The sequence below is a fragment of the Pygocentrus nattereri genome, chromosome 9 (assembly GCF_015220715.1).
Source record: "Pygocentrus nattereri isolate fPygNat1 chromosome 9, fPygNat1.pri, whole genome shotgun sequence".
Taxonomy (NCBI): domain Eukaryota; kingdom Metazoa; phylum Chordata; class Actinopteri; order Characiformes; family Serrasalmidae; genus Pygocentrus; species Pygocentrus nattereri.
In genome coordinates, this window is record NC_051219.1 from 11258417 (window position 1) to 11272354 (window position 13938).

The following is a 13938-nucleotide window of genomic DNA, read 5'->3' on the forward strand; positions in this document are numbered from 1 at the left end:
TAATTATCATAGTCTAAATAAAATTTAAAAATAGAATTTTTTCCCCATGATCTCAAAACAGCTCTTACCACTGCAATACACCAGTGCAGTCAGGCTATACTGTACATTGCAGTTAACAATATGCCAGTGGCTGGTTTCATTAGCATTATTAAAAGCATATATAATAATATAATCATGCTTGGTCCATTTACACAATCTTAGTCTTAAGACTAATGCTTGTCTTATTTACGAACACCATAAATGTTACTAGCCCTAGCGAAATGCATTTTTTTGACATTTTAAATGAAATGTGTATAAATATTTAAGTATGTTTAATATAAAAGTTATACAGCAGGAGTCTGTTCTTTCATGCCGGAGATCATTTTAAAAAATCATTTTATGAATTTATTTTAAAATTCAGAGCTGTCATAGCTGATTTAGACAGTTTGCATAGCCCTCTTTTAGGTTTTGTTCTGAGACTTCAAAACAGCTCATACCACTGCAACACAACACTGTAAATGGGTTATACTGTATGCACACGTGTGATGATTTAAACTGATTAGAATATGTTTCAATGTGAACTACTATATTAATGTTACAGTAAATGCACCATGATGCAACATTAAATAAGTCAAACAAACTGTTGTATTTATTTTATTTTATTACTTATTTCTTTTAAAAAAAACAGTCATTTACAGGAAAGAACGGACACTACGAGTCACTCATGGCTTCGTTACCAAAACAGTCTGTGCTACCATGACAAGCAGTCCCGTTCCCAAAAGTCTACATTTGAACTTGATAAATCCAGACATTAAATCCAGGGTTTCAAGAAAAGGTGTTGGTCAGGAAAAAGTAACCATTTGATTGCAGTATCTGTCACAGGGTGCTGTGTGGGCGATGTGAAGGGGCATGCAGTCATATGGAGAAGTTTGAGCCCCCCCAGACAAAGTGAAAATAAGTTAACGCATCGGTCAGCGTGGAGTTTTTCTGGAAATTTTACTGCAATTCTTATTTATTTTCTGAATTTAACATAAAGGAAAAGAAATAAAAACAAACATTAATATAAACTGTACCATCATTTTTTTTACCCCTCAGACCACATATTATGTTTAATATGTTCCAGCTATTTAATTTAGCAAATAAACAATAATTGCTCATTAAAACAATAGAGAATTTGAGCAGGGGTGCCCAAACTTTCACATACGCCTGGTCATAGCAGTTAACATCATCTGCCTGAAAATGTATCAAAACCTATAATTCACATAAGCTTAGAAAGAAAAAATAATTGTTTTGTTGTTTGACCTGCAAACGATCTATAGGCAGCAGGTATTCTGAGCCTGTGTTGAGATATTTGATGACTGAAAAGTGATGTTAGGACAGGTTCCTGAGATGGTGAGGTATTTCTGGAGAGGTCTGCATTTCGGACATCAGCTAGTGACGCATTAAGAGACTAATGATGATAATGGAAGGCATCAGGAATTACTCTCTGAAGTATCTGATAAGCGCAGTGCTGCTGGATGAAAAGACTACAGGCCAGCAGTTGGACCTTGTGGTCAAAGTGTAAACTGTGTAGGTAAATACGACAAGGAACTGGATATATGAGTGAGGTGTTTTTGGGTAACGTAAAAAGGCAGTAGGTATAAAGCTCCATCAACTCTTTCCTTTAGAAAAGCTAATCAGGATGAAGACAGATCCATGATTAAAAGTTGTTCCATTTGATGGGAAAATTATGCTCTACAAAAGTGGGTCTGATGCAACATCCAGTACATCCCAGCCTGAGGCAGCCAGGGTGCTGTTTTTAATCAATTCCTGACTCGGGATTTAAGATGTACACACTTAATGGCATCCGTAATTCGGCAGATTTACTACTATTTATACTTTTGTTAAGCTACTGGAACGAGTAGAATTGAACCTGATGAGATAAAGGACCTTAAATTTTAAACCACAGTTGCACTGAGATTGTTTAATAACACGTTATGGAAGAAAGAACGAACGGAAGCACATATTATATCATTACAATATAATGCAGAATCTGACACAAAACACAGCTTAGTGAGAACCAACATCAGGAACACTGTGAAAAGTGAGGTAGAACCATCAAATAAGTAAACCAGAAAACACTAAATGACAAATGATCACAATCTGACTCAGTGAAATAAAATAAACTCTTACCATGTCCGTTCCTGAAATTTGGGAATAATAAACCAGACAAATGTTGTAACCTTGATGAGCGATGACCATAATCTACAAAGTTCATTTTACAAAGACATGAAATCTTTTTTTATACAATATTATGGTCCCAGAAAATAACAGGTGAGCCTAAGCCTGCAAGCCACGAACGTCAGAAAACTAGAGGAACAGGAATAATCTGGCACATTCGGAGTGGTAGTGTTTCTGGAGGTTCAGTGATGCAGATTCCTAAGCTAACCTCGCTCAGTGACGGCCACAGAAACAGGACCATGCAGCAGGTTTACTACACACGAACAGGAGCCGAATGAGTGGGACTACATTTCCCATGAATACCAATTGTTCCGTCTAACATTCTAACAGAAAAGCAAGAGACAACAGAACCATAGAAAAGATTCACACAATGATCCGCTCCCCATTTTTCAGTTCGGTTTGCAGAGATTTTGAAGCATTTTTTGTGCGCGTTTCTGAGCCAGAAGTCACTGGCATATCAGGGCTGGGTTCATCAAAGTAATAGATGAAAACCCACAATTGTCAATTTGATCCCTTTGTACATCTCGTGTAACATGCACCGCAAGGTCAACTTCATAACCTTAAAAAAGTCAGTGGAAAAAAACAACAACAATAATAATAATTATAATATTAATAACAGCAACTATCTTATTATGCCTGATTTGTTTGCCCTTTTCAATACAAAAGTTAATGCTTTAAGTATTTGTAAAACATGACAATATGGCCAGAATAAAGCAAAACAAGATGTTCTGCCAAGTTTTAGAAGGCCATATTGTGGGCGTGATTGCATATTTTATATATATATATCCTTACCGGGCACTTTATCAGGTACACCTTGCTAGTAAAAGGTCGGACCCCCTTTTGCCTTCAGAACTGCCTTAATTCTTTGTGGCACACTTTCAACAAGGTGTTGGAAACGTTCCTCAGAGATTCTGGTTGGTTGTTTGAGTTCCTGTTGCCTTTCTATCATCTGGAACCAGTCTGCCCGTTCTCCTCTGACCTCTCACATCAACAAGGCATTTTCGTCTAGCCCGTCTGGCACCAACAACCACGCCATGTTCAAAGTCCCTTAAATCCCCTTTCTTCCCCGTTCTGATGCTCGGTCTGCACTTCAGCAAGTTTTCTTGACCACCTCTACAGGCCTAAATGCAGTGAGTTGCGGCCGTGTGATTGGTTGATTAGCAATTTGTGTTAACAAGCAATTGAACAGGTGTACCGAATAAAGTGGCCAGTGAGAGTGTGTGTGTGTGTATGTGTGTGTGTGTGTGTGTGTGTGTGTGTGTGTATGAAATCCTACATCAAGTTTTTCCCTTGTCTGTGACTGAAACCTGGCCATTTTAGCGTTATCCCTTGTTTCTGTGCGCAAGGCTGGATATATGACTTTGTTCCAATGATCTTGTAAGGAAACTTGTAAGGGAAAAGAAAAAAAAAAAACTAAAATGTTACTGAAATATTCTCCTTTAAGAGATGAAATAAGGCACAGGAGTGAGATTCTGAAACGGGACGCTGTTGCTCGCCTACACATATCGTAGGGACAGAGAGACAGGGCCGGGGTGTACCCAACTCATTCACATTACTTCATTCACAGTTTAACTGTTAATAACTATTCATTTACTTCTGTTACACTGTTTCCGGAATTCCAGATCATGGAATAATTCTCTGAATATTCCACAGTATTCCATAGAACCAGCTGTGGAACCTTGTCCATAAAAAAAAGTCTACAGGTATACTGACGGGCTCTTTGGGTAAGTCTGTGAGAAGTGCAGAGGTGATATGTCGGAGTACAAAGTGCAGCACGTTTTCCTCTCTGGTCCAAAAACAGAAGATCAGTGTCTAACAGTGGAAAAATAAACAAAAACAAAAACAAAAAAACAACAAAACTCCCTTGATCTATTGCAACAGTGTTGATAAGACTGGAGAAGGAGCAGAAACAGAAGACAAGCTTAGTAAAGATCTATAAACACAGACTGACACAGTCTTTTATGGGATTGGGAGCTTTGGGTGACGAGGGGCGTAGAAAAGGTGTAGAAAAAGAAACTGTTACAAAAGTCGACTGCATAGCATTTCCACGTGATGTAACCTGAATAGAACCGAGTCTGTCCAACACGAGTGATCGCAAAGCAGGCTTCACGGTTCCCACAGTGATGCACAGTCCCTTTCTCCGGCCTGCTCTCCCAAACCTAAGGGGACAAAACAGGAAAAAAATTAAAGGAATTCCCACTGATTTTCCTAATTGCTGCATAATTCAATCGTTAATATGTAAACCAAGTAATTCAGAGCGGTTTGGTGTAAAATGCTCCGCTCTAGAGGATCTCAGAGTCAGAACTGTTCACAGTGGTGGTGATGGGAACCAGACCTATAAATCTCAGAACACACACACAGGTTAACCGGTCATTTTGGACTGTAAATTAAATGGCTGCATCGATAAGTTTCTCTACGATGAACCATTTCACACCAAACCACCCAAAATTAAAAACACTGATGCAATTTTTATCCTTTTGAGACCGGCTGAAATCAACAAATTCTGTATTTTAATTATTATTTATAATCATTTTTTTTATCCGTTTCAAATGAAAGTTGTCAGCAAATAAAACTAAGTACGTTCTGTTACAATTACAATAATGCCTCATTGCTATAAGTTTAACTATTTTTTCAGACATTAACATACATTTCAATTGCATCAGTAAAACCTACTTAACCTCTGGATAATTTATTTATTCAAAGGGTCGGTTTTGTACAGCGGCTTCAGAAAGACTAAAGACAACGGGCTATAGTTAGAAACGGACTGAGTCAATGAAACTGTAAACACGCTCAAAGTAGCCTACAGAGTTCAGGAATTCCAGCCCATTCCTCAAACAACAGATGTCAGACAATGAAGCCATAAAGGCACCAAATTTCCTGAAGGATCTAAGAACGTTGCCCCTCCTTTTCTGCTTCAGTTAGATCAGAACATGACTGCATTTCTCCGGCATGAACAAGGCGCACGCTATGAGGGCGAATTGGTGAACTAGGCAACTTATCTGTGCCAGCAGTGCGTCAAAAATCTGTAAAATTATATAACAAGTGAACGGCTGTGTGGAGTGATGAGGTCGTAAAAATGCCAGAGTGGAGTCTCTAAGTGTGTCTTGACTATATTTATCATCACCGCCACAAAGCTTTCATCGCCTGAACGGTAAACTTACAGGTGAAGGAACATTTTCTTAATTCTGAGGTGTGTAAAACAGAAGTCATTCAGAGTGGTTTGAAGTAAAATGGCTCATTTGTAGAGGAACTTGAAGAGACTCTAATTTCTTTGCAATGGTGGTGGTGGGAACCAGGGGTCTACAAAATAAATAAATAAATGAATAAATTTTACTGTGTTTGTGACCATTTACTGTCACAACTTTCTGTGAGCTTTTAGAGACATTAAACTCTTCAGACGTTTGGTTCCTATCACCACCACTGTGGACAGTCCTGACTTAGTATATTCTCTAGAAGAGAATTTCACCAAAGCACTCATCAAACCACTCTGAATGACTTTACATCTGAATGATTTCAATATTCTGACATCTTTAAGATCAACGATATTCCCCTTTATTGTAGCAATATTTCATTCCACATCGTTTTTACATCATACAGTAAAGAGCAGCTGCTGTTTCCAAACGGCATTAAAATAAATGTAACCGAAAAAAATGTATTTATATAGCCTGAAGGCAAACTCAATGGTTCTCTTCAACAAGACCCCTGTCCCCTTCAACACCCAAGTCCATGGCCCCCTCCCTCTGATGCAACACTCCCTGCCCTTCCCCCTCACACCTCTGGCATAAAGTTGACCATCCTACTTCAGTCAATCCAGAATATCAGTGCGAGCACCAAGTAAAGACAAGTTATTTGGGCCGTTTCAGGATCTGGACACGTTTTGTTCGATCCTGCTTGTTCCTGTTGTTTTTGACTACAAACCCCCCCTTGAAGACTGCAGTGGTCTGCTCAGCTCTCCCTCAGGCCTATTCATTCAGAAAAAAAAACAAAAAACAATCTAACAGACGAACAAATAAATAAACAAAAGTGCCCCAGTTTTCTCGCGCATCACGTCATTGTTTCTATGTTCAGCTGCTGTGGGGCTATGCGGCTCACGCTTGGCACTCTCGGATCAACAAGTTATCCTACATACAGAGAGGCACGCCCACCGGGAGCAACGAGTACATGCCGTCCTATGCGCTGCAGCCAGCAGCTAAACAAGAGCTGCTCCTCTGAGACCTCATAAAGCCTGACCCAGTGCAGTGAGCAGAGCCAACACACGAACCAGCTGTGAAAGCTGCTTCAGAGTGGGCCGTTTTTCTGAAACCAAGACTGGACGATGTTCATTTTTATCAGAAACTGCAGCAGTAAAAGCCAAAGCAATGTCCTGAACATTAATAGGAGGCTATTTACATTTCCCATCCAAAGTTTGGGGACACACTGCCTTTTGGAATTGGATAAATCTATTACTTTTCAATTGAGAGAGGTACCATTAGAATGAAAGAGCTATTTGCGAATACCTTTCGTATATTTTTGCTTCAACGCATTTCGTGTTCATCAAAGCGTTTTCCTTGGTATGCAGGTTTTGCCGAATTAATTATTTCGGTTTTCTTTTCCAAGCACTCGGCCCAAAGAATTCCCTGTCATTCGACCCAAATAAGGTTTAAAGACCTGAAACTTTTGAGGGGGGCTGACATCACAACAAGGGGATACAATATATTGTATTTACTGTCGCAAATGTCATCACAAATATTTACGTGCTCTTAAATATTTCCAGTTGCTACGAGCAGTCAAAGAAAAACACGCACACTGTTGAAAAGCCATGGGAAAAAAACAAAAATATGAAAGCAAGTAAAATAAAATTCACAAAAAATGTCTGATCTGCTTTATTTCGCTGCCTTATTTAGCTTTAGAATCAAATAATAATCCCAGATACAACGTTCAGACATGCGCTGTAGCCTATATCGGCCACCGTCGGCCCGACGGGCAAAAAGGACAAAATGTTCCCAACATGAGAGCGAGTGGAACAGCAGTAGCAGCGGCGGTCTCATTGTCTAGCTGCTGGGCACCACTCTGGGAGGAAGGGAGGGGGGCGGTGTAACTGTGCAGTGGGCTTCTACAGGCAACTGCAATTATCTCCATTTCACCAGTAATCCCATCCTATTACTTTAGGCCATGGAGAAAGGACTGCCTCTAACACATGTCAAAATCCCCCCTCTCAATCCCCAGCCCCCTACAACGTAAACACTTACAGTATGCAGGTTCCTTTCTCAGGCCAGCTTGCTCTGATGGACTGATTCCCTCTTAGGACAGAGGGGTAGGAGGGGGAGGGGTCGAGCCCGTTGCATAACTGCTCTATATCCGAGCCTTCAGTGAAAGAACCAGGCCATACTGCTCCGTCACTGGAAACATGCAATCACGTACACATCCATTGAGCCCGTGCCCAGCTCATTAGCCATCTGCAGCCTACATACTGCTGACACATCACTGAGATCATATAAAAGAAGTGACATAACTCACAACAGTGGTAAAGGCCCAACACGAGCAACAACATTAATGGCCCAGCATGGCCTTCAGTCAAACTCAATTTAAGACAGAAGATAGCACGATAGCGAGACGTCATCTGGTCAAGATTTGTGGTGAGAGGAAGAGGGATGAAAGCTTGCGTGCCCCAACCAAGCATGCCGTGACTTTAAAATAGCAAATTTCCGCTGAGGCAACCACAGTCACCCTTATCACGGAACACAAAAGCCCCAAAACTGCACAGACAAGATCACCTCCCTCCTCCACCAAATAAACCTCAAGGCCAGTAGGCATTTTATTTACTGCTCGAAATGGCAATTCCAGCTATTTTTCAACATTTTGGAATAATAAATTCTATCATTAAGATGTAAACAATGTCATTCAGAGTTGTCTGATGAAAAATACCCTGTTGGCAAGTCAGAATTGCTCACAGCTGGTGAAAGGAACCAGATATCAAAGGCACGTAATACCTCTAAAGGTTGTCTCACAGAAAGTTAGAACATGAATTGGTTCAAAATATGTTGCCTAATTTTTAAGACAATGTTTTATGATAGTTTTGCAAGAAGGTATTAGCGTAAAACATATTTTTTTCAGATCCGTTCATGGCAGAAAGGTACATGCCTTTTCTATACTCCAGTCATCAACATTACATGTAAAAGCCCTGAACATTCGCTGGTTATTTTGGATAGTAAATAAAATGGCTATATTTGTGCTGGAGACATCACCTGATTCCCATCACCACCACTGTAAAGAAGCCTGCAATGGTGACTTTCTACAGTGCACCATTTCACTGAGTGACTTCAGAAAGATCTGTGAAATTCTCCTTTAACCCAAGTCCCCCAGGATTTAACAGTGACCCTGATCAACCACTAATCGTCTATATCTTCATGATAAGCTACCTGGGAACTGGCAACCAAACTTCGGCAGCATTAACTCTTCTGTTCAAAAGGCGTCAGACCTTGTTGATCTAAACACCTGTGAAATGCCTCCAGGGTGAAACATACAAGCAAATACATGGAAAAGAGAAGCATGTGCACCACGAGGAAGGGAGCTGGGTATAGGCTGGCACCCACACAGAGTACACTCTGGCCCTGCGGCATGAGCGCTGTGGATTTAATTAAGGCAGCACAAAGCAGCGGGCGGAGCCCAGGCACTCCTGAATAGGCTGAGAAGAAGAGCTGTGGGACATACATGTCAAAAGCATAAGGCCTGGGCGCAAGGTGTGTGCTCGGTCATTCAAAAACAGAAGGAAGTCAGTGAAGAGGAGCTTGGGTCCTGAAAAACACTCCCGTCCCTCCTCCCAAAAACCATCCTGCTCTAATACAAACAGAGGGAACGCAAATCCTGAGCAGACATGCGCAGCCTAGTGCAGATTAAAGTCAATCTGCTGTGGAAAACCGCCTTTAAAAGACTTTAAAATAAAAAGTTAAGGTGCCCCAGGCCCGCTAATCTTAATGCAGAAAGACTAAAGCTCTTGAAACAACAGGTTTCTACACAGGCTAAGATATTCAGCAGTAAAACGTAACTTCCAGTCTAAACGGGACACGGCTACTGAACTGTAGTGCTGGGCATTTCTGGTTTGAAGTTTATTGCTGTAATGAGCAATTATCTGCTGCCAAAAGCAATATATTTGAGAAACCAGGCTCCGATCACAGGACTGTGAAACCTAGTAGATCAGTGGTTCTCAAACCAGTCCTCGGGGACCTCCAGATGGTTTTCGCTCCAATCCAACTTGCAACAGATAGGGATAGAGCAAAATGGCAGACCATCTGGGGGATCCATGAGGACCAGTTTAAGAACCACTGCAATAGACAGAATAATGAGAGCAAATGCTGGTTAAACACATGTTAAAAATTACTCACTAATGGTGAAGCAGAGTCTGGAAACTCACCTGAAGCTAAGAAAGTTTGACCTGGAGACTGTTCTCACGCAGCACACGTGACTTGGTCCATTCTGAGCTCGAGCTGGAAAGCATCCGGCCGATCCTGCGGATTCACGGCCAACATGTCTTGCAGGAGCCTCCGGATCCCATCCGACATGGGACTCCGAGCCTTCTGTGGGATGCTAAGCACCATCTTGGGGTTCTCCAGCAGCGCCTCCCCAACAGGGACAATTTCGCTGCCTTGCCGGACATACGTGCCGAGGAGCTCCCGTTTTGACTCTGCGTCGATAAACGTGATCCTCTCGATCATGGCCCAGATGATAATGCCCAGTGCGAAAATGTCTGCTTTGGCCGTGTAGTGCCCCTCCCACACTTCGGGTGCCATGTAGAAGTCCGAGCCGCAGGCCGACGACAGCCAGAACTTGTTCACGTTGATGTTCTTGTTGACCTGGTCTTCACCCTCTTGCTCTATGCAGCCCAGCCCGGCGCACACCTTGCTAAGGCCAAAGTCGGCCACCTTGATGACGGGCGAGCCGGATTTCTGTGAGATGAGGATGTTGTCTGGTTTGAGGTCACGGTGTACAATGTTGTTCTTGTGAAGGAAGGCCACGGCGCTGGTCAGCTGTTTCATGAAGCTCCTGTTGGTTTTTGGGTCAGGCCGTCGGGACAGGATGTACTGGTTCAAGTCCCCACCTTCACAGAACTCCATGACAAACCAGAGGTAGCACGGCTCCTCTGGATAACCCAGGATGCGTTCACCTGGAAAAACATGAAGGGAATTCACTGAGTGTAGAGTGAATGCATGCATTGCCCATTTCCACTGACCAAATGCAGATTATCTGAAGTGTAAGGGTGTGTAAACACAGCGTACTCGTAGCTACAAAACCTCAGTTCCTTCATTTTGTAATTTTAGCCTCTGTAAGTCAAGCTCATGCTCAAAAAACAGAGGTTTTATCAAACACACTTTCCTAGACAGAAGCAACAAGTTTGGTAAACAATGCACTGGCACCCATAATGGAATTACTTCAACACTCCACCCTGATATTACTTACAGCACTACGGCTTCTGGTTCTCTGCCCTCAGTCTTTACACTGTTAGAAATAAAGGTTCTGTGCATTTTTGTTTAAGGCACAAACAATACAAATGTTCTCTTAACAGGTACAACCATGGTTTTAAGGTCCAATTGTGCACCTTAAATATGTTTTTAAGGTGAAAAATACATGTGTGCAATTTTATGACCTAATATTTTAAAACAGAACAAAGCCTGAAGTGGAGCCGGATGGGGGGGGGGGGGGGGGGGGCCAAACTGATAAGCTACTCTTTCAGGCACGCTCACAAATGAAAGATGGTACAGTCTGATAGCACCGAAATGAAACACTTCAGTCTTAGTTTAGGGCACAGCTGATTGCCTATTAATACACCCGGAAACTAACTTAATACTCGAGCTGGCAGACCAACGGAATAGCCGTCAGCGTTCAGCCCCAAACTGATTTTGGCAAATGGTGTGCTTGGACATGTTCCAAAAACACTGCGCAAAAGCTGGTAATCTGTCTGTGCCTTACAACAGCTTGCAAAGCTTAGCTGCTGGACTTTACAGAGGGACGAATGCTGTGAACAAGGCATGCTTAGGAAGGCAGGGCCCCGACATTTAAACTTTAAAAACTTCCACACGCCTGGAAAGGAAGTCACGTTAACCTTTTGGCCTACAAGCATGAACTGGCTCATCGGGGTCTCTGATATGGGCAGAGTGACCAAAAGCACAACACAGGTTTCACATCTGTAATCTTTTCATAAAGTCTCATCAAGCAGAGAGCACCTAAATCGGGCGCGCAGCGTCGGCCCACGCCTCAGGGTTTCGCCTTTTTTTGACTGGCATTGCAAAAGTATGACACTTACATAACAACACAAAGTGGATCCAGTGGAGTGGCTGGAACAAATGCACTCTCACACACACACACACACACATACACACACAACAACAACACCTACAGAATTCAGCTCACTGCTCAGAACCACTTCTCATGAAAGAAAAGAATGAAACAAGAATGAAAGACAAAAACAAGCGCAGGCGATGGGGGCATGAAGAAGGGAGAGCGGGGTGAGGAAAGGGGTGGAGGTGTGTGGGTTTGGCATTTAAGGGGTTAACCATCATCGAGCTGGAACATGGTGTTCCCTCACGCGCTGCACGAGGGCAACTGGAGCACTACACCAAAGCGGCACTTTCACTCTAAAGAGGCTTTGACGGGCTGTCATGTTCACAATTACTGTCATTTATTACCCAAAGCGGAGATGGCCAACATTCACAACACACGCACCGACCACTCCTACACCACAGCCAGAAAGAAGCCGTTATTCCTGCGTATGACTGTGTCTTGGCTTGAACTGCAGCCTCGGTTCACAGCAGTGCTGAGCTCACTGGGCCACAGTCGGCGACCGGCTCGGCCAGGCCTGCATATTAAATAGCGGGCTAATAAAACCGACATAACGCTGACTGTTAAGGTGCCAGCCACAACGCTAAAGTCAGCTTCCTACTCGAATGTTCCCGTTCCACCTTAAATGGCGCCTTAAGAAGCGAGTCTGATTCTGAACGAAGCCGTGTTGTTGTCCAACTTCACCCACCTTTCAGCGACGTCTCCACCAAACGCAAATACTGTTTGGACCGTTTGTTTCCGTGGCTCATCTTCTGCGCCAGGCCGTTCCTCTCCAGCACGCACTCCTCCAGCTGGACCACGTTTTCGTGCCTTTTCTCCAGGCTGGCCAGGGCCCAGAACTCGGCCAGGGCGAGCTCCACTTTCTCCGGAGCGTCGCAGCGGAGCTTCTTCACCGCCACGCGGGCTCCGGACCTGCGGGCCACGGCTTCGTACACCACGCCGTAGCTTCCGCGACCCACCTCCCTCAGCAGGCTGTACCGGGGCGCCAGAGAAAGCGCGGAGCTGGCCTTGAGGAAGGAGAAACCCTTCTCCACACGCACCTCTGCCTCGTCATTGTCATTGTCCTCCAGAGGCAGCGGCCTTAGCACTTTACACACGCCGGCTCTGGGGTCTCTCTGGGCCGCCTGCGCTCTCTTGCAGCCCCGCCGCCGCCGCTGCTGCTGCTGCTGCTGCTCGGTGCTTACTTCCCTTTGGATCCCGTTGCGGAGCTCCATGAGTTTACTCCCTTTTTAAACACATGTTTAAGGGCGGAGGGCCAACTTTTCATAACTTCTCAGCCCGAGAGACCCAAGAGTGGCTTCAGAGTGACTTATTAGCAGGTATCGGTTGTTTTGTGAAGTTTTGGCGCTCCTCGCTCCTCCGACATAAACAATAACAAGAGCCCATTCTGAACAGAGGGGTGAACGCAGTGGGCGGGGCCTCGCCCGGCCTGTACCACTGCACTTCAAGAGGAGGAGACGGGATGAAACGCTTTTTCTACAGATATTTCTACTGCGAAGCCTTAAAATAGACCCGAACATCATTATGCTTGTCGATGCTGCACAGAGCTTTTTGAGTAGTCAAACTCAGGCTGCAAGCTCTCTCTGAAAGCGTTAACATGTACCGAGGCAAGTGGTTGAGTCGCCTGGTATGCAAATGAGGGCGGCTGGACGTTGTCCTGCAGGGGCGTGAGGTGAGACTGGATGGTGAAGTGCGACATGACGGAGGACGCGGTTCACTCTGATCAGCCGTGGACGCTCTTTCTTCTTCTACAGTTTCGCTGTATTTCGTCGCGGTTTCTCGAAGCTGGCGCGCGACGGAGTGGGCCGTCTTTTTTGGCAGCGTGGGGTTTCACGTGAGGGGTGGGGACACGTGTACGACAGCATGAAGCCCCCTACCTCAGCCACAGCTGGACCAGCAGCACAAAGAGCTCACACATGCTTATGTAACGAAAAGAGGGGCGTGTGTGCAGCTGTTTTGGAGAACAAACAGCGGTTTACACAGAAATAAAACAAAAATAAACAAACAAATAAACAAAGGGGGCGGGGTATAACATTTAATACTGTGTTACATTAAATTATCATATAATAATAATACGTATTATTATTATTGTTATTATTATCACAGAAATAAATATAGGAAATGTATTATTATTACATACATATTTGTAGAGGATGAAGATGATGATGAGTAATAATAATAATAATAATACATATTTATTGAGGATGATGATGATGATGAGTAATATTAATACATATTTATAGAGGATGAGTAATAATAATAATAATAATAATAATAATACATCTTTATAGGACAAGAAAAGATTTTATTAAATATTATTATTAGAATGTATCATTATATACAGATAAATATACAAGCTACAAATAATTCACAAAAATCAGATTTTTACATGGTTTTGGTCCAAATACAGATCTTAAAATCTTAAAA

General features: G+C 43.1%; 1 protein-coding gene across 1 annotated transcript; it reads right to left on the minus strand.

Moving 5' to 3' along the window:
• Positions 1 to 4132: 4132 nt before the first annotated feature.
• Positions 4133 to 12899, minus strand: stk35 (serine/threonine kinase 35). Its single transcript, XM_017717915.2, has 3 exons — positions 12200 to 12899; positions 9590 to 10339; positions 4133 to 4358 (listed from the first exon to the last, which is right to left on the minus strand). The coding sequence occupies exons 1-2, from the start codon at positions 12723 to 12725 to the stop codon at positions 9624 to 9626; spliced, it is 1242 nt and encodes a 413-aa protein (XP_017573404.2). The 5' UTR covers positions 12726 to 12899; the 3' UTR covers positions 4133 to 4358; positions 9590 to 9623.
• Positions 12900 to 13938: the final 1039 nt, after the last annotated feature.